This window comes from Pieris rapae, chromosome 17 (assembly GCF_905147795.1).
Source record: "Pieris rapae chromosome 17, ilPieRapa1.1, whole genome shotgun sequence".
Taxonomy (NCBI): domain Eukaryota; kingdom Metazoa; phylum Arthropoda; class Insecta; order Lepidoptera; family Pieridae; genus Pieris; species Pieris rapae.
The window spans coordinates 8,266,311-8,291,896 of record NC_059525.1 but is presented as its reverse complement, the minus strand read 5'-3'; the positions used below and the strand labels follow the sequence as shown (position 1 = coordinate 8,291,896).

Below are 25,586 nucleotides of genomic sequence, written 5' to 3'. Positions count from 1 at the left end.
TTATTATTTTCTATTGCATTGTAACTCATGAATCCGTGAGATAAGCTTTTGGTTTTTGAATTATTTTAGATTCAATTTGATAATTTTATAATTTTTCAGTGTTACTTGTTTACTTTATTCGTGTTGATTTTTTCATTCATGATTTGTCAATCTATTAGGCAAGTAATTAAGTTAGTTATCAGGCTCCTATGTCTAACACAAGCCGTCGACTTTTTGGGGTCTATTATATCTCACGATATTTTCCTTCACCGTTCCAGGGAAAGTTAATTGCGCACATAGAGAGAAAGTCCATTGGTGCACAGCTGGGAAAGGACCCTACGACTTCTATGATGAGAGTCGATCACTGAAGCAACTAGGCAAACACTGCTCTTATAATAAATAATAAACAAAAAAAACCATTCTTAAAATAGTTTATTTAGTATTTCTAGCGAGAGCGGATTAACGATAAAATTACGTCACTGATATTTCTCAGTCGTAACGCGTCACAACGTCAATTCTATGAAACGGTTTATTAGTGTATACAAATAATTACTATACATTCAACGCCTAATTAAATATACTATATATAGTAACTATGGATGCTTTTCGCGCTGATGAAGAGGTAATTAAAGAAACAGATTTCGAGGAAGACAAATTGTACTGTAAAAATGGTTTCGATGAATTGTAATTCCGTACCAATTCGGCTTAGTCCTTCAAGAAAAGAGCGTACCAATTCTTAAAAGGCCGGCAACGCACTTGCGAGCCTTCTGTCCATGGGCGGCGGTATCACTGATTATTGATTCGGAAATACTTCAAAGGACAGCTGGTTCCTCAAAGTGGTGGAGCAAAATGCTTTCCAAAGTTAATGACATTATTATATTGTTATGTATTTATTTTCAAAAGCGTTTGCGAAAAACCTCCACAGAAAACCCTTCGAACTACTTGTTTATTAATCTAGTAAAGACCTCGTTATAACTAGAATTATTAAATGTAACTTTTGTAAATAAATTTGCAAAAGATATCTTGAACGGGAAAACATATGATTCATAGCATCATTCATTAATCAACCAGGTTCTATGTTTGAAACACTACTGATTATTTAACTCGGAACGGTTTCAAAAATCAATAATATCTTAAATGTATATAAAATTTTCGTGTCGCGGTGTTTGTGGTTAAACTCTTCAAAAACGGCTTTCCCGATTCTCATGAAATTTGGTGTGCAATGTACCCAATATTACATTGGGTAGGTCTGAGAATCGGACATTTATTTTTTATCCCCCTAAATGGTAATCCACCCCAAATATTTTTATTTATTCAATTTTAGATAAAAAAAATATTTATTTTTTTATGATACAGCATTAGTAAATACATATAACTCCTAATTTTCACCCCTCTACGATCAACCCCTATTTTTTAATTATAAATGATGTACATGGCAAAACGACGTTTGCCAGGTCAGCTAGTTTTTGTATAAAGCTCGGAGGAGCCATCTACACCTACAAAGGTACATGAAAACTAATTGCGTTTGTTTGACGCGCTAAAACTCGAGAATGAACTTCTCGAGTTCTAGCGAAGGTTCAAACGGCGGAAAACATTAATAATAAGCAAAGAAAAATACTGAAACCGACAATTGAATTTTCCAACTGTTCTCAGCTGGGAAATATTTGAAGTTTTTGTCAAAGTAAAAATTGTCACTGGTCGTGAAATATAAAATGCCTTTAGAAATTTGTGTTTATAGCTCATATATTGTACAAAGTTTAAACACAAATATATGTAGGTAATACGAAGTTCACCAGGTCACCTCGTATACAATATAAGTTGGTGTATGTGTGAGTTTCTGGATATATATTTTATGCTTATATTATAAAGAGCAGTGTTGGCCTAGTGGCTTCAGCGTGCGACTCTCATACGCGGTAGTAGGTTCGATTCCCGGCTGTGCGCCAATGGACTTTCTGTCTATGTGCGCATTTAACATTTTCTCCAACGTTGAGGGAATACATCGTGAGGAAACCGACATGTCCTAGAGCCAAAAAGTCGACGGCGTGTGTCAGGCACTGGAGGCTGATCACCAACATGCCTATTAGATTTAAAACTGATCATGAAACAGATTCAGAAATCTGAGGCCAATACCTAAAGAGGTAGCGCCACTGATTTATTTAATTATAAAGAGAAACAGTTGTTTATCTGTAATAAATAAACTCAAAATCTGATCTACTTCATTAGAATGATACTCGTATGTACATTATGCCGGGTTAATATGGGGTTTACTATAGAAAATAAATACTCAGAACGGGATCTGGACCAGCTGCTAATACATAACTGTAATTAGTAATCATTTTTAACAGAATACTTGGCCACGGAATTTATTTCATTACATATTGGGTGTTTGCTCTTTTGAACATTGCATAATTGTCAAGGGGTTAGCTTGATTAAGTCAATCCAGGAGTACTCGCACTTAATTATTAAATTCGCCTCCAACAAGTACGGAAATCAGTAGCCTAGAGCAGTGTTTCCCGACGTTGGGGCCCACGCCCCAGTGAGTGGCAATTTAATTGTTAAGGGTATCCGAAAATTTCATTATGTTTTGAAAGTTTACTTACTGAGTCTCGATAACAAATTCCTTGTAATTTCTTCCTTAAACCTATAATTTTACTTTAGTGAACAATTCAATCGTTTAATATTACAAATTATGCAAATATATATACATAAGAATTTTAGAAATGTGACATAAAATCACTGGTCTAGAGATTACTGTGCTAGTACACGTCTGCTGGACAAGGTACATAACATTAAGGATTAATAACATTAATTTTAGAAGTTAATATACAAAACGTAAAACAATATTTAGTAACGTGCATTGCTACATTCCAAAAACTGCTAGTTTTTAGTCTAGTTACGATGCCATTATGGCGTAGTAAATACAGAAATCACAGCAACATTATGAGCCCTAAGAACTCTGCGTAAATTGCGGACAATAATAATCATTGCTAGATGCTTGGTTTTAGTTGGCAAAGAACTGAATCATAATAATCCGAAATGAAAGCATGATTTATTGTTTATATACAGTTCTATTTTTATTCCAATCTCTTACCTATCTCGAACCTAGATGAATAAAGGAGTGTTCTCGGAATTCACTTGCACAGAAGAGCTTCCAGTACATAAGTTGTTGCACTTTAAATAGAAACAAAAGACCCTTTTGTTCATAAACTATGAGAAACTATCGTAGATTTCGCTTTAAATCTAGACGCCTGGCCTTTGGTGTGAAATGTTGCTGCAAATTGCAGCTCTTATTCAGACATCATCCCTTTTCGTTGGTTTAATTTCAAAGCTCTAAACACTTGGTGCAGTTTGAGGAAGTATTTTCACAAACTTAGTGGAATTTAACACAACACAATGCTTTTGATATGGGATTGCTAGAACATTTTGCTTATGTCAAATTAGTTCAAAGGATATTAAACTGAGCAATAAGACTTTAATTAACTGTTAATTTGAATTCAGTATCAAGCCGGGAATTCCTGTTCTAGGAATATTTGCAATAAAGCCACTCGTAGGATTATTTTGTAAAATATAGTATTATTTAATGTTATATATGATATTACAAAAAGCTCGCCTTGCTTTTCGAATTTCGAATACATAAATTGGATCGGTAAAATTTCCGAGTTGTTAGTTGGCAAATATGTAGTTATTTCATTTTAGCATTTAACATTATAGAATGAAGGGATGTTCAAGTATTACCTAAGCAGATTTACTGAAATTAATCCCCCCCTCCTTTTGTCAGCAAAAGTAAGCAAAGCTCCCATAAATATTTTTTTGTAGGAATCCTTGAAAATGCATTTCATTTTCAAGCTATAAAAAAATAAAAATAAAATACGTTTATTTTGGAACATAAGATTATCATGGTATCACTTATTCCACGTCATATGTGTAAAAAAGTAAATAATTACTGTTGACGTAATCACTACTTGAACGGCCGCTGACCGACTTTGAGAAATATGAAACACATTGAAACACTATACTTATGATTTGTATAATTCTTGTGGGAACTGGCGCCATAAACATAAATAATGGTCATAGCATATAAATGAGACTCAAACTCAAATAACTTTATTAATATAGGTAAGCAAATAAGGAACGTCAACAGAAAAGATGTGAAATTTATTCTAAATTTACATGTCTAGTACTAGCAAGTCACGGGCGTAGAACGGGCAAGAAGCATGGGCAACTCTCCGCCTCCTTATTAATCGTTAAGATTTGAGTCATACAAATTGTTTGATTATTTAAATCAATCCCAAGGGTTAGGATTATTTAAATAATCGTCAAATTTATTCAGAGCTTTATTGGTTAATTTACGTTTTACGAGAGTTTTGAATTTATTCAGTGATAATTCTCTAATTTCGCTTGGACTTGTTGTAAAAACGAGAACAACTTCGATATAAGGATTGGTTTATATTCTGGTTGGTCGTACGCAGTGGCGAAGCTACCTTGGGTGGCACCCATTCGAAAGTAAAAAGCAATTAATGTTATATGATAAAGGACATGGATCATTTATTAAAAGATCGCGAGTGTGAGACGGGGAATCCCCCGCGACAGCGTCAGGCTTTTTGCTTTTTTTGATTCCCGCAATCCCCGAATTCTACATAGAGCTGAGCTAGTGCTAGTGGAGGAATCTAGCTAGCATGCTAGCTATTTATATTTTGTTTATACATTGTTCTTAAAGTTGAGAGACCGGGTGGGTGTCACCCTAAAAAAGGTGACACCCGGTGCGGCCCGACCCTGCCGTCCCCGTTTGCTATACGCCACTGGTCGTACGCTTAGATTAGTTGTTTCAAGCATTACTAGAATTTTACCATTTGTGTTAATATCATTTATATTTTTATGTACATATAACAATTCTTTCAACTTAACGTTTAAAGAGAAAAATTTGTTCAACCAATGTAGATACTCGGAAATGTATCTATAACATTTAATTAATGCATCCATTCAGAAGAGCAGAGGAAAGCGAACCAAATAATAATAATGTTGTTTCGTGGTTAAGAATACCTTTATTTTTTATTTAAAAAATATTTTAAATAAAATGCAAACGACAATCGATTCGGAGAACCATAAAGTCGACATTAACATAAAATATTATCCGGTTTATTCAACGAATTTAATACTTTCATATGAATTTTGACAAATATTGTAAGTTGCATTTTCTTTATTTTGTAATTTATATAATCGTTCAAGTATGATACATAATGCCCACTAAGGCATATTCATTGGGTAATTCCAATGGTTTATCATTATAAATTTGTACGCTACTTAGGACAACTTTATAGAAAAAAAAACCTTTCAAAATTAAATTATAAATCTTGTTTATTCAATTAATTAATTAAGTTCAATAAGTTTAATAAAATACTGTATAAAGTTAAAAATATATATTAATTAATCCGCAAACCGCTTAATCGCCTAGTTGCCCACTGAAGTATATCCGTACCAATTATTTAAAGGCCGGCAACGCACTCGCGAGCCCTCTGGCATTAAGAGTGTCCATGGGCGGCGGTATCACTAACATCAGAAGAGCCTCCTGCCCATTTGCTCCCGCTCCATAAAATATATATAAATAAACTTTCTTAGAGAGTATTTATTACTAGCAGTATCGAGATTTGATTTTGTTCTTGAGGTTTCATATTATAATTAGCAAATATAATAGTTAGGCTTCACTCCTGAGATTTCTTTGATATTTGTTGGTAAAAGATATTTAATTAATTAGATAACGATGTTACATCTCTAAGAATTTCTAAGTATTAATTTTATCTTCGTACATTGAATACCTTTATAATTGAATATCTCGCAATACAGTCGTTAGAATTAATTGGGTTCGCTTGATTTATGAAATAAATAAATCACTACAACCTTATTAGACCTGGGCCTCAGACTTCTGTATCTTTTTTATGGTCATTTGTCAAATTTGATCATTTTAATATACCGCCGTTATACTTAAAGAATTCTTAGGCTTCGAAACGCATAGACGAAATTTTGTTAGCACGTGTTGTTCACACACTTTTCGACAACTTGAAATTATACCCAGATTATTGTTGGTAGACTATGGTTTTGCAATATTCACGATTTTCTGGAGATATACCTAAGTTATGTTTCTTATGAACTGACAGGTATTTATGAATAGTTATGACACAAATGGCGGGACAGAGAGGTACGCTTACCTACGTACGGTACCTACTCATGAAAGTTGCAATATAAATTGTACAATAAATACCAACATACTATGCGTAAATATATTTTTGTATGCGCGAGTAATTTTCGAACATCAAATTATCACCAATACTGTTCATTTGAAAGAAAGTTAAAATTTATAAACTTAATTTCGTCTAAAGCAGTATTTCCCCACGTGGGGTCCACGCCCCACAGTCGGGCATTTGATCATTTATTACCATTATTCGTAATTAGAATTAAAGTTTTAGTTACGATATCCTAGTAAAAGGAAAAATCGAGAGGAATCATATTTGTTTCTTTAATTTAACGATAAACATTTTAAAATAAAATTATGTATGTTGAATAGGGGGAGGGGCTGCACAAGAATTTTAGTAAATCTATGATAAGCTAATTTAAGAAGGGCACAAAAAAGGTTGGTAAATAGTGCTCTAAAGACCCTCGATTAAAACTAATGCTAGCTATGATTACACAAAAAAACAACTTCGGTGTGTAAAGTATTTTCAAATGAAAAGCGTAGAGTTAAAAATAGCAATAATAAAACACATGAAATTAATTTCCACCAAAAACGGTAGCGAGCTTTCCATTAATTAAATAACTTTTCATTAGTTTGTAATAATACTAATTTTCACGAATACTTTCCAATCTCGAAAGAATTTATCAAATTAATAATTCAAATTCCATCACTAATTAATTATTTCGGCTTCAACAGGATTAATAATATTTAAAAATAATTTAATTATAAATTTACTTTAGTAAAAGTAATTTTATACATTATTTCCGCTGAAACAATTTATATGAAAATTTAAGTATTCAATTAATTTAAATACGTTTTTCAGTGGTTTAAATATACGTTCATTATTCACGAACAATACCCGCTTAAGTACGAATGGTACGTTACGTTACGAACGTTATGGTACGAAACGAACCATAACATTTAAATAACAAAGGAATTATTTGTGCTTTTGTTTGGGTAATGCGATCCGATCGTGACAGGATATTTTTGATATAATTTGTTATTTATGATAAACGTCAAAGGTGAGGGTTACGACTCTGAAACCTACCTATAACCTACAATAACCTATAACTACCTAAAACTTTTAATCCGATTCAAGATTTGACAATTTCAGTGTTGCAACGTTATGAAAAGTGACGTTGCGAAATTTTAGTGTACCTACATCACTACACTATTATAATATGTGGTATCATTATTTTACAAAATGACAGTAGCTTATGTCAAATGTGGAATCGAAATATAAGTCGTAGTATAGAGTGCGATCAAACCACGCCCAAATCATTTTTTCATGTGCCCTATAGACGCATAGACATCTTGATTTGCATGTCTTAGAGTAAGTCCAGAGTAAAAGACATCGCCATCATCATCATCAATCGCTATACAGCTCTTATTAGGCCTAAACCTCCTTAAGTACTTACTTCTTGCGTCCAACTTCGAACACCTATTTCTTCGAGGTCATTGACATAGACGGTAAAAATGTATTGGATTTTGACATACGAGATTAATAGTTCACGCCTTAGGCTAGACACACTAACATGAACTTCAATATTTACTCCGATTTTCCGAACCGTACATCGGTTATCCCTTTATAAATAAAACAGGCCAAAAATGCGAAAAGAATTTTAAAATATTATGGTAGTAAAAAGTTTTGTAGATACGAAATTTTTCAACAAGAATTCTAATAAGTAATACAAAAATAACATTATAGAAAATGTTGAATTAATTTCATTTACAGTAGCAGAGAGCTTTGTATTGTGGAGTGAATGTATTGATGTATACATATACATATATATATATGAGATAAAATCAAATCATAAACATATATAAATGTACGGGTTCTTTTAAAGTAACAGAAGGCGTATGAAAACACACAAAGAAGGCACGCTAGAGCGTTGCCGGCCCTATAATAATGGATACGCTCTTTTGATGGAAAACCTCATGAGTTCGGAAAAACTTCAGTAGTAGCTTCATAGCGGTGGCGCGCAGAAATCGCCTTAAGAATCGCTTAGTTGTGGAACGACGGACGTCGAAGTGATACGGATGGTATTTAGGTTTCTGCCTTGACGCACGATAATGTAACTTTGCTGCAGGTATTATACTCCTAAATGCAGAGACACCCCACATCCATACGCAACGCCTAAGGAACAAGGCGCTCCAAAAGACTGGTCGTAGAAGATTCGAAGTGTCAAGCGGAAGGGATCTGGTGTGGGGCCGAATTTGCCCTTTATTATTTTATAAAAAAAACAAAAGCCATATTAACAAACCCACATTATATGTACATTATTTATGTAACATTATATAAAAACTGTATTCATTAAATTACACCAATCCACCATCAACAAATCGGGTACGGTAATGACGCGTCGATCATGCATCGACCATCAATCATCTTTCGAAATCTAATCAATGTCTAATATTTTTTTGTCGAAATGTGAAATTCTTTGAGAAATAATTTCCGATAACTCCTGTCCGTCTGCAGCCGCTAACTACCAATAAAGACAGCGGTCACGACGTCAATATTAGCTTTTTGTACCGCGGGATATATAAAGTACATATTATATCCAATGACAAGAATGATTTCATTATTGGTAAAACAGTAGTTCATAAGCAATTTTTGAAATTTCATTGGAATTCGAAGATAAACATGCAAGGAAGCGTTCAAGTATTGCGTAACGAATTTTGGGGGGGGCTTAGGGGGGTATGGGGTAAACGGTACGATGCGGGGCGGAGATTGAATTTTGCGTTGTTGTTAATATTATTTTCGACTTCCGATACTTTACACATAAAATGGCAACTTTTAGGTTTAATGAGTCACTGGGTGGGAACGAAACGTTTTACATGGGTACAGAAAAATGTTACGGTGCGTTACATGTTACAAAATAAAACTAGCATTATTAATAAATTGATTTGTAAATTAATCTTTACTAATATTATAAAGCTGAAAATTTTGTGTTTAATTCAGGTACTGGTTTTTGTTTCATTCGTTGAATCGGCAACATGACAGCAGAATTATATATTTCCGAAGCGCTACGAATTATATCCTCGTCAGCACAACTATTTAATTTTGAACGACGCTGCGCTTGACATAATTTAATTAAAATCTCTTAAAATAACTTCGTACAGTACCACGGTTTGTTAATAACCGGGGTGGATAAGGTAATTTTTATAATTCAAAGCATCTCGCAGCGAGAAACATGGAACATTTCCGAATTTCGATTATAACTTCCCGTTTAATAAAAATGACGCGATAGAAACAACAAATTTATTCGTGAAAATATTTTGGTGACGGCAAATTACAAAGCGTTATAAATATCGACATTGGCTCGACCTTGTGCATAATTAAACCCACATTATAATTGAATGCCACAATGTTTCATAAAAAGTGCAACAATAGAATTATTAAAGGACACAATAAAATGACCACGTGACCGGCGCCAATCAATTCGCACGACCAAATGACTTTTGACATAACAGTAAGTCAGAAAACTTTGAGAGAATAGTTCGAAACTTACAAGTGACTTGGAGTCTCAGATGTCTACTATATTTGACTGAATGCAATTAACAGGCCATAGACCTAAATCAAATACACCAGTTGAACCACCACAGATACAGAAATGTGTGCCTGCCTCATTGGAGATGTCATATTTTTTATTTTTTCTGTAGCTCTCAATCACATATGTTTCAAGGAAGACAATCAGATACTTTAATATGGTATGGTTGGTGGACTCATTTTCCGCAGTTAGACTCATATTTGGTCCGATTTGCGTTAAGTCCTGGCTAATCCTAGCTCCTTCCAGAAGCACAGAAGTCTCCTGGGCACTTCACAGGCTTCACAGAGCGACCTCACTGTTTCGAGGAGTTTTGTACGTTGTTTAGCTACAGCCTCGCATTCCAGGACTACGTGGGTGATATCAGATACTTAAAGATATACATGGGTGAAAATAACAGGAGAACTTTAGAAAGAGCAGCGCTAACTGGATCCTCAGAATCGAGTACCCAGCAATATGGCAGCACACAACTCAATTGGTTTACCTAGCATCCGCGAATATAAACTGTAAATACATACTTATGTAGGATAATAAAAAAAAATTAACACCAAAAATAATCAAAAACGGTATTCAACATCGGTGCTTATCTATTTAATATTCATACAAAAATTCCTTTATTTTGGAACTAGCATAAAGTAAAACAAAATACCTATACAAAAATGTATACTTTTAAAAATTGATGAATCATCTATTCATAAGAAATACTCAGTGTACGATAAGATTAACACGAGTTGTAAACAGTTGATCAAAACATTTATTCGAATCCATTAATAATTTATTCGTTAGTTTTTCCGTATTGTTCAAAATTATTTTTATTCAATATTCTAGTCTATTATAATACCTGATAAGGGGCTTAGATTAAAAGTTATACTTAAGGTGATCCATTTTTGTAATCTTTAAATACTTTACAGTACCATGGGCGCGTCTGTATGAACGCGATAAACTAAAGAAATCTTCGTAAATAAGTTTTACGTAAATTGGCTGAATTAATGATTATTATAGAACAAACTTGGGAAGGTGAAAAAAATGGTTGGAAATTAACAAAATATGATAAATGTAATCTTTATAATGGTACTCGAATACAGGCTATTTTAATTTTAAAGTTTTTTATATAATAGAACACGAGCAGGGCACGGGCAGGAGGCTCACCTCACACTCTCGATGCTAGAGGGCTCGCGAGTGCGTTGCCGGCCTTTTAAGAAATTGTACGCTCTTTTCTTGAAGGACCCTAAGTCGAACTGGTACGGAAATACTTTAGTTAGTACTCTTTAAATGTCACAAAAAATTACACGAAATTCACCTACTCTACTAACGAAAGAGATAAATTTTAGCCGAATGATGTGTATGACTCGGACATAAGCAACGAGCTATTATGGTCACGTAGACGGAGCTGCAAAGGCATAAATTATTAAGAATTCGCACCGTAGAACACAACAATAGGAAATAAAAAGAAGTCACGTCTATTCTGTTCTATTCTCAGGAATTTTGGGTTAAATAACCGTCACGTATGCCGATGCTTTGAACAGTTATCAGAACTACACGCGTGATAGGTGACGTCAGAGAATCACTCCTTGAAAGGCCGTCATTATTACTCTACAACAAAAGATAATGCAACGAAATTACTGTCAAGTTCTAAGTATTTATTCAACTTAAAAATATTCAAATACCGTATACTATTGTTTGACTAATAATTTCAGTCGTGGCAAATGATGTTGATGGCACACTAATCAAGATTCAATTGACGTCAAAAAGAGAAATATTACATAAAAAACCACAAAAGACTGTACTTGAATAACGCAATACATATATATATGTACTAAAAAAATATTGATCGGTGTCATAATGGCTGCAGCATCTTATGCTAAAAGACAGAAGGATAAGCAAGTCTTATTCGTGTAAATATAATTTAATAATAATTACAATATTTGATTAGGTACGTACTCGTAAAGATAGGACTATCTAGTGACAGGTTAGAGGTGAACGACGATAAGATTAAGTTGCGACCCGTATCTACTAGTGCACGTTTCTGTCCCGTTGCAAAGTACTACTCTCCGATAAAAGTTTATTCTATGCCTGCATTTAAGCTTTTGCTATACGGCAAAATTTCTACAATAATAGATTAGGTAGGTGGACTCATTTTCCGCAACTAGACTCAAATTTGGTAGGTTTTGCGTAAAGCCCTGGCTAATTTAGCCACCCTAGCTCCTTCCAGAAGCACAGAAGTATCCTGAGCACTTCTTAGGCTTCACAGAGCGACCTCACAGTTCCGAGGATTTCCGTTCGTTATTTAGCCACAGCCTCGCATTCCTAATCATCATCATCTACTAATAATATTATACAGTTACGTGAATTTTACAAATTTACCAGAAACCCGTTTGCTATCCATTAACTTCTAAGTAAATTTTTAATCACAGTATAAGAAGCTATACGCTTCACAAATAGGTCGCTCTCCGGAGTAGAGTCTAGAAAACTATTCAGCTACAAGAGTAAGCGGGGAATTTGTTAACGCTGGTCCGTGCAATACACAGCAGAAAGGTTATATTTCCGACAGCAGTAATAATTTCCGGAACGTTCTGTCTAATATTCTCCCCCAATAAGTGTTTGTTTGCGGTATTTGTTTTAAACTTAATCCCAACGAAATTCTAATAAACAAAGTTATTTAATCGATTTCTAATTCTTTCACCATTAGAATCAGGTACCACAGGCTAATAATTCAAAAGTATTGTCCAAAAATTAAAAAAAAATCTTATCAAACCATTCGCTATATCGTAAATGGTGTATACGTATCACTACCATTTTATTATTAATATTAGTATAATTAAAAATAAATATGCAACAACCAATCAACAAATCAATAAGTTGTCAAATCAGTTTTAAATTTATAAACAATCTTCACTTCAGATTTCCAATTCCACGAATCGCACAAGGCTAGCCACGACTAATTGCGACCCACAGAATATTGAACTTGTAGTGATGAAAGAATTTTCATCAATACGATATAAATTTTTTTTATAGAACAGGGGGCAAACGGGCAGGAGGCACACTTGATGTTAAGTGGGCCTTTTAAGAATTGGTACAATAATATAACGCGTATGTTTCAGAGATAGCCTTACTATTAAGAACAATTAAATTGCAGTTTAGAAATATTCATGTGTCCTTTCAATACAGCGTTAACACGTAAGTAGACTATAGAAATATTATTTAAACATTTCAATTAGTGATTTAGTTTTGTAAAGAAGGTAAATATTCTGAACTTAATGTTACAAAGTAATTTAAAAGAACAATAATAATCGCACGTGACCAATTTCATACAGTTTTGTTTTGATTTTACCCATAAAATTATCCTGAGAGAGTGGGTATATGATTCATAAGTTTATGTTAATTTACTTAAAATATTTCTTTTGTGTACGAAAAATAGCGTAAATGAAATCTTATCTTCAAGTGCGTCATCGCAATATTTACACGTGTTCGTAGTAATTCGTGTTTTGTTTTCAAAACTACAACTCAGTGCTCGGAAATCGGAGTTTGTAAATTTTCCTACTATTACAAGAAACATTCAGCAATTACTTACAAATATTACAAAAAATATAACATTAATTACATAAGTGCACATGCACAGCTGTTACTTGAGTAATTACAGCCAAACCTTTTTTTAGAAGGCATTTTTTATCTAAACAGAAAAGTCTGTCTTGCATGGGCTATGGGCTAATCTTCTGGAAGAAACTTGTCAAAGATTAAAAGCTAAGAAGATAACGCATCTTATCGCATTTACATATATAATTTATATAACACATCAATGAATATTCAAATATTCTTTTGTTAATAATTTACAAAATAATTTCCCAGTTTATTCATAATTAGCCTTATAATAACTACCCTTGAGGATATTGATCAAACAATACAAAATAAATTGTACAATTATCTTCACGTGTTTTCCAATTAAAATACGTATTAGAATTGAAATTACGAATAACATCTCGCTTTATTTATTAAACATCTCATTTCAACATAATATTCCCTTTGGGCATGACTAACAATATAACGAAAAGAAATATTCATTTAATAAGCACATTGTTAAAAGAAATTGTGCCGAAAACAAACAAGCTATGTGCTGCCTCAGTGGCTAAGGGCGGTTACAGACTAGCGTATTTTTCTGCGCGTTTTAGTGGCGTCGTGACAGTATCAACATGGATTCTAACGAAGAAACTATTTACTTCTAGGAGCTTAGAGGCGCGTCAACGCTCGTACGAGTTCCCAAGAGGCGCGCCTTTAAGTGCGTACACGCCCTCCTAAAGACGAGCTTATAATAAAAAAACCCTAGTCTGAACCCGCTCTAATACCGAAAAATATTTTTATTTACTATTATCACTGTAATTTGAGGGTCCAAACATACGATTAATAAAGGAACTTTGATTTAAGACAGCGTTGACTGACAAGACCATTATTACGATTGACCATATTAGGTCATGGACCTTTTATGAAATTACCTATGAAAAAAAAACGTTTATTTTGGAACATAAGATCATCATGGTATCACTTATTCCACGCCATTAAATTCGAGCCTGTTGGCATCCCTACTCATGCGGCATCCATACTTTTTATTCATAGTTGCTTTATATGAAGAAAATACATCTTTGAGCACATCGTCCCTATATGTATTCCGATATTGATTAGCAATTAGATTACGTCTAAAGAACTTTTACAAAATCTAAAATTCTGTATAACTTTAATACGCTTACTTTCAAAGGGCTCCTTCAAACGAGTTCAGCTTTGAAAACTTAAAGCTAGCATAGACGCCTAACTACATTACACTTATAACTTACATTACACTTTGACGCTTGAAAGTTTATTAACTTTAGTTACGACCTTTACCTAATTTTATATGGAAAAAGACAAATGATGGCCAGCGTTAGCCTAAAAGGCTTAAGAGTGCGATTCGAAATTCCTGAGGTCGTCGGTTCCATCTATGAGCGAGAGTAACTAACAATCACTTGTATGGTGGAGGAATGCGGCATGCCTAAGACGCAAAACTCAATCAGCACAAAGGAAACAGATAAAGAAATCTGGGGCCAAGTCTAAAGTTCAAGAACCACTGAGTTCTCTATAACAAGATTAAACAGCGCCAGTTAAGCAAATAAAACATTTCCGTAACATCTCCAAGGCATTACTGTAGAATAAACGACTGTACGTGCCACGAAAACGCACAAAAAGGCATATTTATTCAACATTTAGCCTATTTTATATTCCACAGACTAACCTAGGGTCAAGTGACCCATAACTCTAATCCCGCTAGCGTACATTCGATTTACATTTTTCCTCGAAACACCTTTCTAAAACGTCTTCTAACGATGCCACTTACGATTCACGTAATGCAACATCTATAGAAGCCGGTTTACAAAATATATGGACGTTACAAGAATCGGAATAGCTCGGAGAAGCTGAATCTAAATTCATCGCAAGTCGACAATTTACGGAAACGACGCACTGCGCATTAAGTTGGTAAACTATTGATGGAGCTGAGATATCGTACTTGGGAAAGATAAATCCTCTGACATTCACAGAAATTAAAGACCAAGAATGTTTTTTCTGTAGAAAGTTATTCTTGCACGTGGATGCTGCATTTATATGCAAGTATAGAACCAATTCTACTTAGGGTCCTTCAAGAACCCATACCAATTCTTAAGATGCCAGCAACGCATTCGCGAGCCCTCTGGCAAAAAAATTTGTCAACCTTTGTTTCGTGTTCATGTGCAAAATAGTAGAAGCTTTACCTAATGTAAAATAAGAGCAAAACCCACACAAGGCTTGCAAGTGCGTTGACAGGCTTTTATGATGAAAGCAATAGAATATTTAAGCGAATTGTTTTAGGTTTATACTCCGAGAAGCCAAGAACCGATCGGACAAAGACCAGTCCAGTTGAATATACTAGTGAAATTCGTATTTCTGGCCTTTGAAATTTCACCCTTGTGATCGTATCCAATGTTTAACAAATAGGGCCGGGAAGCCATTAAGATTAGCTTTAAACAACCGTGCGATAAAAAGTGATTAATGATAAGCTTTCGGTAAATACTTTTCGGAACATATGGTAGGGTCACGGAGGTAAAAAAACGATGCGATCGTATTGTCAGAGATCGAATTGAAGTTTGAAAAAATACATCTTCATCATCAGCACCACATTGTGCTTTTCGAAAGCACATGGTTTTTATCAGTAATAATAGCATACCAATTCTATTATTACTGATAAAAACCCGGATTACGTTTTTAAATATGTCGCAAGGCGACAATTTACAGAAACGACACTGCTCATTAAGTTGGTAAACTTAAAAGAATTCGATTTTTAAAATCGAAATCCCATTATATAACGACGCCTAAATCGTGTACTTATTAGATAACATGATCAGGTTTAATCAAATGAGAAGATTATAGAGAGATGTTCCTTTTATGCCACCTTTAACAATCAGTTTTTATATGTATAACACCCCAGAGCCTATCAACCACGCGACATATATATATAGCCGAGAAGCTAAGGGGACAGCACAGGGGAGTGGCACCCATTTACCAAAAAAGAACATTATTTACTAACGGTCTGGTGTGCTCGGCGTCTCACGCTGGGTCCGGGCGACATATTATAGTCAGTAAATAAGCATTATATACGGGCATACCAATAATTTTAAATTTTAAAGGATAGAACCTGTCACCTTATATGAGTCTAACAAGGCTTTCGATATAAATTATAAATAATATGATATTAAAATTCAGATCTTATATCGGATCGGGAAAAGTGAGAAAATGTTTTGTTGGTATTTAAGTTTTCTAAGCTTCATCATTTATGAATAGATATTATTAAATTATCATTCTTTAAAGCAATTTAATTTTCCGTTTTTCACTATATTTTCTATTCAGTAGCTCCGCTGTGTGGCGCAGTTTTAACGCTGCATTTTGACCTAAATACATTGCTGGCACTTAATTTAATAGAACTCTTATAAGTTGAGCGTGAACTAACGTTTATTTTGCATAGAAAGTGCTTTTTAACGTTCCGTAAACATTTTGCAAGCAACATGATCAGCCTACTGGGACCTAGATTTTAGGCTCAAATAGTTGTAGGTATCCTGATGATATTACATCTCTGCACCAAATGAGCAAGACCACGATTCGAACGCACGGCATAAAGGTTAAGAAAACAATACGCGATTCACTTAGAAGAACCAAATACAAAAATAAATACAATTATAATTAACATAAGCCATTATGTAATGTGGTTAATAAGGAAACTAAAACATTAAGTAAATGATGTGATTTCTACACTGCCAAGGGCACTCTTAGTAAACGACAATGTTAATGACATATCGTAAGTTAGTAATTACTTTTTATTGTAATTAAGTCAACACAATTACTAGTAAAGACTTATTCACCACAATTATCATGCATTTTGGGATAATTAGAAAATATTTTATATATGGTGTGTGTTAAAAAATAAACGATGTTTCGTATTTGTAATAACTTCGAACACAAAAACCTGCATACGTTGATAGTAATTATAGAATACAAACCACAAAGACAACTTTTTAAACCTCTGCTGTTGGGAATTTTTATTTATGTTTCAAGAACTTAACCTAGTCGTAAACTACTGACAGTTGTACAGTGTTGTACAGTTTTAATAACCAAAATCAAAGGTCACGGCTGAATTCTATTGTATTAGATTCTTAATAACGTCATCGGCTGTTACGACTATCGGTTTTTACGACCAAATACGAGTAGTTTCTTCGATGTCGTTATAACAGCTTTTGACTGTAATACATTGGATACATAGGTCGTTAACCAGAATAACAAACCACGCATAATAACATAATTAAATTTAACCTGCAGAAGACTATCAAATGCAACTGAGGGCGTTGCCCTCATCCACTGCGCAAATTTGTAATGCGTAAAACATCTATGAAATAATTATTCAACGTCGAATATTATATTAAATTGATTAAAAAAAGGGATAGCGATACTTCCCATATTGGAAAATGGTGGTGATTGTGAGAGACAAGTAGAAGAATACAGAGACGACCTTTACTATGTCAAAGTTCGTATACTAATGTTAAACTTAATGCATAAAACATCTATGAAAAAATAATTCAACGTCTAATTTTGTTAAATTCAAAAAATTTGCTGTATTATTTATTGTTAAAATAAAAATACTATTTAAGACTTAATCTAGCGCTTACCGAGTTTTAACAGGTGTTACGAAGTCCATCGGTGGAGGGGGCGGCGGAGGCGGAATCGAAACTGGCATCGGAGGAGCCGGTGGTGCATCAGGTACATCTGGCACTTTACCCACTACATCTTCCACCACTTCCGGGACATCTGGCTTAACATCCGGCAGTACTGAGACATCGGGGAGTTCTGGTAATGTCACTGTGGGTGCTACAGGTGATGCTACAGCGGATGGCGCGATGGTACCATCATCGGTGAATGAATATTGGATGTCGCCAGCCACTCCTGATAGATGAGGGAGGTCGAGTGGCATATCCAGTTCCGGTACCTGTAAGAAAGTGTTTTCTTTATACTAAGAAATTAAAAGAGATAGGTCCTTTCCACAATTACCAGATTGGCTTCATATTACACGCGAAAAGTGAGAAAGAAAGAAAATGATATTAGTAAAATATTCCAAACAGTCATTTCTAATATTTTATTCTCTTTGAACTTCTAAGCACTTAATCGTGTTTCACTGTCAATTCAATATATGGTAGCATTTTTCGAAACGGAAAATGACAAATTTAGGTTCAGATCTTTTATTTATATCTTTATGTATATATATTGTTATATATAATAAACATACATAACATAACAACTATATGGTAAACAATAAACTGTTTTCTGTAGTTACGTAATTTAGAAAATTGTACAGTAAACTCCTCAGAGACTGTACAACACATATGTTGACATTTAATTACGACTATTTGGTTATGGAAATTTCTCTAAACAATGAGTATGATATAAGTGTATCTTTATCAATAACATATGACGAATTTTGTCATTACAACAAGCTCCGGTCTAGTATATGTGAATAATAACGTTATTCAAAATATAAATCTTTTAATTTAAATTAAATTAAAAAAATATATTTAAAATCAGTCAAATTACTTGGATTGGTAGTCTAATATCATGTATTCCATATTAGATTATATTCATGGAAAAATAGGGATACGATAGTTCCCGCATTGGAAAACCTTTACTATTTCGGAGTTTGTGTACTAATATTAAGCTTAGTATAGTATAGTATAGAATAGTGACATGAACTTAATGTAATCTTAATTATGTACTAGATACAGGCAATTTTTTTTATATAAATTGAAGATTCTAATATTTAATAAATTGGTTTTTGTTAAATTGTAAAGTGATTCCCAAAAAATCTATCGAAGCGTGAATATATAGATAGATAGAGAAACGTACGAATCGTTTGGTCAAATATACCCAGTCACACTGGTTACCTAATTTATATTTATTTCCATATGCGTCATACAAATTTCGTTATTTCTTCTGCGATCACTATCGTAATACATATAAGGAAAAATTTCATATAAGACAAATCAGCGAAACAAACAATAATTTCAATGGACAACCAAAAATTTATCAAATTTAGTTTAATGATATATTTAATAACCATTTTCAAGCTATTTTTTTAAAACATTACTTGATTTTAATGGAAACTTTTTTTAGTACAACGGCTTGCAAAAACTCGGTGCGTTTAATTATTTTATATCAAAAATGTTACATACCATTCCCATACCCGGTGCGTACATATACTCGTCGATTTCTCTTGCCAGTACATTGCCTTTCATGATAGATGGGGGTGCTTCATCCAAAACTGTCTTTTTCACATCAGTGACTGCTCTCGGAACATAGGCCTGTTGTTTGCTGGGCAGACCGATATATGGACTTTCGTCTGTATTGAAAATCAGTAATTCACCCACAGAAGACACTTTCTCAATCACCGTTTCCAACTGGTTTTCCTGTTTAAGTCTTGTGCTTTTCGGTTCCGCCACTTTTACGTGGAAGAAATGAAGCTTTTCCTACAAAGGGACGAGTTATTAGTCGCGTTAAGCAATGAATAACACCACAGTTTAGAGACACACCATACCTGTATTCCTTTTTCATTAGACGGTCTCTTCGATTTGCCGCTAAGCGTTACCCTTTTAGGTTCATAATGGTATGTGTTTTTGTCGAAGATGGATTGATAATGTTCATGTACAATCGCTGCAGGATATTTAGCACTAGAGAACAGTTTTATAGCCTTTTGCATTCCAGCAAGTTTTTCCACTTTTGTTTTAGACTTATCAATTCTCGTTTGAAGTTCTATTGTTTTGTTCATATTCTTATTTATCTTAGTAGATATTCGTGTGAATACGTCATCGACTATTCCGTTAAGATTATCTAAAGCATCGGCAATCTGAAGAATTGTTTCTTCAACGCTCAGATCGTTTGGTATTAAATTAATTGTGTAGGTACCATCCATATCTACTTATTTAAGATTAGACAAATCTTCTGAAACAATACAAAAACTTTCAGAAACGCTGCAATTTCATGAAAACGACTACACGGGTTTTGTAATTTTGAGACATTATGCCTTACCTATAGTGTTTTATTTAATGACCTAAAATAAATTAATAAGGCACGAGTATTATCACTATAAAAATATCTTTGTCGTGTTAAATTATAATGTCCACTTTTTAAGCTACATATATGTACATACTACAAATCACTACATACGTTTATCAGTACTGTGTCACATGTTGACGTAAATTAATTTTTTGAGATATTTCTTGTAGGCGAGTCGGTGAGCAATGAGTGTAGGTTATCATTGGCGGGATCTGTACTCCACGAAAACCGACAGTATGCATCGGGGGACATAGTTGGATCTAATATGGCAGAATCCTCAGGGAGTTGTCCAGCGGACATCATATTGTTAAGGTGCTTGTTTATGACAACGTCACCCGGAGTTATATACCCACTCGACGCGGGCGGCTTCAATGGCACTGTGTTACGTACTGACTTAAGACTAGGCAATGAATCCAATGACTGCAATTGAATATAACTACTATCTGTGCTGGGCTTAACTGAAGGTGGCAAGGTAGGCAAAGTTGGCAAGCTTTCTGGCCCCAAGCCTTTAGGGTTCCCTGACATTATCTTTGGAGAACTCATTATTGATTTGCCTTGGACATCTTCAGGCATTACATATCCAGATGTTAGTACAGGATTTGGACGTGATGTGAACAAAGGTGGGGGCAATCCTGCCATAACATAGCTTGATGTTGTTGCTTGTGGGTATATAGCCAACTGAGAGGGCTTTAGTGGGGCAGGCGCAGATTGTACGTAACCACTTGTGGTACTAACAACTGGTTGAACATAACCACTATTCGGATTTTTCTTGAAAGTCTTATCACTGAAATATGGTGAATTTTCTCTTGAACTTTCTGAGTCAACTTCAGATGAATCTTCTTGCACTATAGTATTTTCGTCACCCTTATCAGTATCTGCTTCAATATGTAAAGATGAATTAGAACCATCGTCTGATGTAGATATTTGTCTGTCCACAGGGCCTATAGAAGAATCTGAAAGTGCAGTACTGTCTGTATGATCACTAGCAGCACAAATGTCGTCTTTTTGTTTTATATCTGTGGTCGATACAGTGCTACTTTTGGTATTTGGTAATAGTAACATTTCATCTGATGAGGGTTTTTCATCTTTTGTAGAAGGATTCCATTCAGGATAGGGAAATTTGCTTCTGTCTTTTTCTGGTTCGCCTAAGCCATAAGGTAAAACTGGTTTGATATCCTCCATTTTTCTATACTTTTTGTAAAGTTTAATAGAGCCATATCCAAAACCAACTAGTGCAAAAACAACCATGAAAATTATAATCATAGTAAAACCATCTCTGCTTCTACATGCTACTGTACTTGGTTCACTCCAAGGCCCAGGATATTCATCGTTATCTGGACTTAATCTGGCTATCAAAATAGCATCTCCTTTTACACCATGATATAAATCATTATCAAAATTCACTGCCCTAACTTGATAAGTTTCAGTAGAAACTCCTCCTTCACAATGTGTAAATGTGTATGATAGATTAGTGGTATTTATGATTTCAGGTAAGTTATCATCCTTAATAATTTTTATTTGATAACGATCTACTGTGCCTCCTGGTATTTCAGGAGGTTCCCATCTAAGTTTATCAGGATTATTTATAATAGTTGTTGGTGCTTTCAATCTACTAGGAGTACCAATTGCAGTCCTCACATATAAAGATAAACTATGTTTAGAACAAGCATTAATTGGAATATTACATGCCTGCACAGTTAATGAATAATTGCTAAAAGCTTGTAGACCTGTTAAAGTCACAATCCTTCTTGATTTATCTGTTTCTGACACTTTATCAACATAAATCTCCTTATTGAAGTTGTTAACTATATATTTTCCAATATTACCGTTCCTCTGATAGGGTGGATCCCAAGATATCACCAATGAATTATTTGTAACATCAGAAATTGCTAAATTTACAGGACTTGTAGGTGTATCTTCAGATGTAGTTAACTGTGCTGAAGCATTTTCAACAGTTTTTTGTCCAAAAATTGTATTTATTGCAATAGAAAATTGATATGTTCTAAATGGTAATAATCCCTCTATTGTTTTGTTAGTCTGTTTAGGATTGGAAATATATACATGTTTAGTTTCAAAAGATTTATCACAATTTGGACCTGTCCGCAAAGTTGGACAGTAGCTAATGTTATATCCAGTTATAATGCCATCTTGTAAAACACATTCCATCTCCCATTTGAGGTTTACAAATGTTTTACCAGGGATATCATATTGTAAGTGCATATTAAAACGATACATAACAAACCCCTCTTTCGAAATATCACATTTAGCCCACACTATTCCACTTGTAGTAGTCCCATTGTTAGCTGAAATGGCAAATTGATATCTGTGTTCTCTTGGAAGATCTATAACATAGCGGCTTTTTGTGGGATCAAGAACAGTATAATTCATTTGGCCAATGCATATATTTGTACTGTTATGTTGACACCAAAACAGAGTATAGTTATCAATTTCATTACTTCCACCCCAAGCTAATTCATATGTTCCATTTTCATAAGCTAGTTTTGTAAATGATGTCAAACCTAAAGACTCTATATTCTTTTCAGATGGTATGTATAAGTTGCTACTGTTTACTGATGAGCCCATTTGGTTAAAAGACCAAATTGTAACATCCATTGAACTTACAGAAGCATTAAGCATCACATAACTTAAACTTTTGTTTTTGTCAGGGAACAAAATCTGTGTTTTATTATCCTGTGACACTAATACTTTATATGTAAAATTTGCTCCAGCTTGTTCATATTCTTCTAATTGCTTCCAGTAAATATATAGCATTCTATAATTTCCAACAAAAACAGATCTATCAAATGCACCTGCACAAGTATCTGGAGGCCTTTGAGGTGGTTCACTATCTGTGTAGAATATTAAAAAGCTATTATCAGACCAAAATTCTTTTGAATCTGGTGCTTTTCTTGATTTAATAGAAATCCTTACTTCATACTTCATATGGGCATATGGTAATGTCAAATTAAATTTATAAGTTTTATTCTTAAAAGGCAAGGATGATGCATTTACTTCATGGAAAAAAGTAGTATTGTCTATTTTTTCTATTTGATATTCTATTTTATGAACTACTCCACAATCTAAGAAATCAACAATAGTATTTGGAACATTCCACTTTAAAAGGACGCTATGTGTCCCAATCTTAACTGATTTTAAATTTAATGGGCGATCAGGTTTTACTATAGAATAATGGTCTATGCTGTAGTTTTGACTATTGCACCCAAAATAGTTACAAGTTTCCATTACAAAAAAAAATACTTTTTCTTGCTCTCTATATCTGGGGAAACTATGTGAGTTCCATATACAATATTTGGTCTTTGAATTTTCTACCATTTGCACAGTACAAGGTGTTACAAAGTTTCCATTAGATTCAAATGTCAAATTATATCTTAAAGCACTTTCAGTGTCAGCTTTTATCCATGAACAATTTAAAATTTCCAGATTGTTTGAAATACATTTAAAATCAGTTACATTTGGAGGAAGTGAGTCCACTAATACTCTATTGATACAATTTTTTCCAGATTTAGTATTTTTACAATAGTAAGTATTTACTTGTTTTTCAGGTTTCTCTATATATAGCCTAATAGTTGTACTGTTCACTATCTCAGAATCCAGCTGCTTGCCATAAAGTGAAAATTCAATATCTCTAGAAGAATAGTTTTTCTCTGCAACACAAAATATTTCCAATGGTTGACCATATAATACATTTATTGTGCCTGGTGGATATGTGCCAACAAAATGACATGCCGAATATATGCTGGGAAGCCCTAATATAATAAAACACAAGGTCCATATCCGTAACTGCGATCCTCTCGTTGGTCTAAAACAACACTTTAATATCTTACGAAATTCTATACACTCTGCCATGACTGATACGTGCTAAAAGTTTTCCATTTGCCACATTACGAACTAGAACACTAGTCCTTGTTACAACAAAGTTACGAGAAACGATAAACACATTCCTTTTTTTATCTTGCAAGCTCAATGGCGCACTGCACTTGAAATGTTGACGCGAGACTGACTGACTGGCAAAGTGACGAGACACGGCCGTGAAGCCGAATATTTATCTCCTGTCACAGGTCATTTGGTTAAGTAACGTAAACACATCATTAGACAACGCGAACAACTCTCGAGTTTTAATAAACTAAGGAAACTGAAAATTTCGTAGCTAGCCTGCTAAGTACTTACTTATTTTAAATCAAAAGAAAACTGAAAAACTTTTATCGTTTCTTAGATTCCTGTAAACGTCAACTTCACTCGTTGTCAGTTGTCAACTGTCAATAATTATTAAGATTTTAGGTGAAAGTTTTAGTAGATGAAGACTTCGTTCAGCCGTTTGAGATAGACACATTATTTAAATTAAATAATTTAAGTTTTATATCTTATTCTAGTGCCATCTCATTTTGAAGGTTGGAGATCATCATGGCAACTATGGGGCATTGCCCCGTAGTCAAGACAGCGTAATAGTAGTGTAGTGTAGTAGTTTGATAAGTGCCTAATTTCATAGCTTAGAACGCACGATGTTACCTACTTCTTCTCTGTTCTGTTCTTCGGCGTAGTATCTTGAACGCTGACAGAGACTATGTCCTGGGGGGGTCTAGTCAAAACGGCTTAACAGTAGTGTATGTAGATAGTCGAAAACTAAATTTGTATGAAAATGACAGCCCAGCGACAGTTGGTACCAAGTGTCGACACTAGCACTTATCAAAGAATACTTTCTCATACAAATTTCGTTAACTTGAATAGGTCACACCTGTTGCAAAAGTGATTTTGTCTCAAGACCCTGCCGTGCTTACCAACAAACAGTACAATATCTATTATCTACTATGAATACATGAACTTCATGCAGAATTTATTGTTATATTAATTCAAACTTTTTGTCAAGGTGAACTGACTAGATTTTTTATTACATTTCTTTATAACTAACCCTCCTATGTATCTAGCAGCCCTAGCATTGTGGTTAAATTAAAAACTCTTATTTTACTAGGCGTCATATGTTTTATTTTACACTGCTGCGACTCCACTCCACGACCGCGACGGTATTGTTTCCACACAGACTATCTGCCGTGTACCATTGCCCATTAGCTATGACTTCATCTATTTAACTTAATCTAAGTTTATCAAGGACATACAAATTATAAAGTTAAATTTATCTCAATCTGTGGCAGACTGTAGAAGTATAAACA

At 34.0% G+C, this 25,586-nt stretch overlaps 2 protein-coding genes across 3 annotated transcripts in view; both read right to left on the bottom strand.

Annotated features, from left to right (window-relative positions):
- LOC110992512 (WASH complex subunit 1) overlaps positions 1–20,257 on the bottom strand; it is a 35,304-nt gene extending 15,047 nt beyond the window's left edge. For both annotated transcript variants that reach the window (XM_022258357.2, XM_045632029.1), the window contains exons 1-3: positions 19,883–20,257; positions 19,521–19,814; positions 17,967–18,283 (exon numbers count right to left, since the gene is read on the bottom strand). In XM_022258357.2, the coding sequence (XP_022114049.2) occupies positions 17,967–18,283; positions 19,521–19,814; positions 19,883–20,257 (986 nt within the window). The remainder of the gene's footprint in view (positions 1–17,966; positions 18,284–19,520; positions 19,815–19,882) is intronic.
- On the bottom strand, positions 20,178–24,582 carry LOC110992511 (cytokine receptor). Its single transcript, XM_045632028.1, has 2 exons — positions 20,512–24,582; positions 20,178–20,283 (listed from the first exon to the last, which is right to left on the bottom strand). Exon 1 carries the CDS (start codon positions 24,265–24,267, stop codon positions 20,545–20,547), a length of 3,723 nt encoding a protein of 1,240 aa, XP_045487984.1. The 5' UTR covers positions 24,268–24,582; the 3' UTR covers positions 20,178–20,283; positions 20,512–20,544.
- Between the last annotated feature and the right edge of the window lie 1,004 nt (positions 24,583–25,586).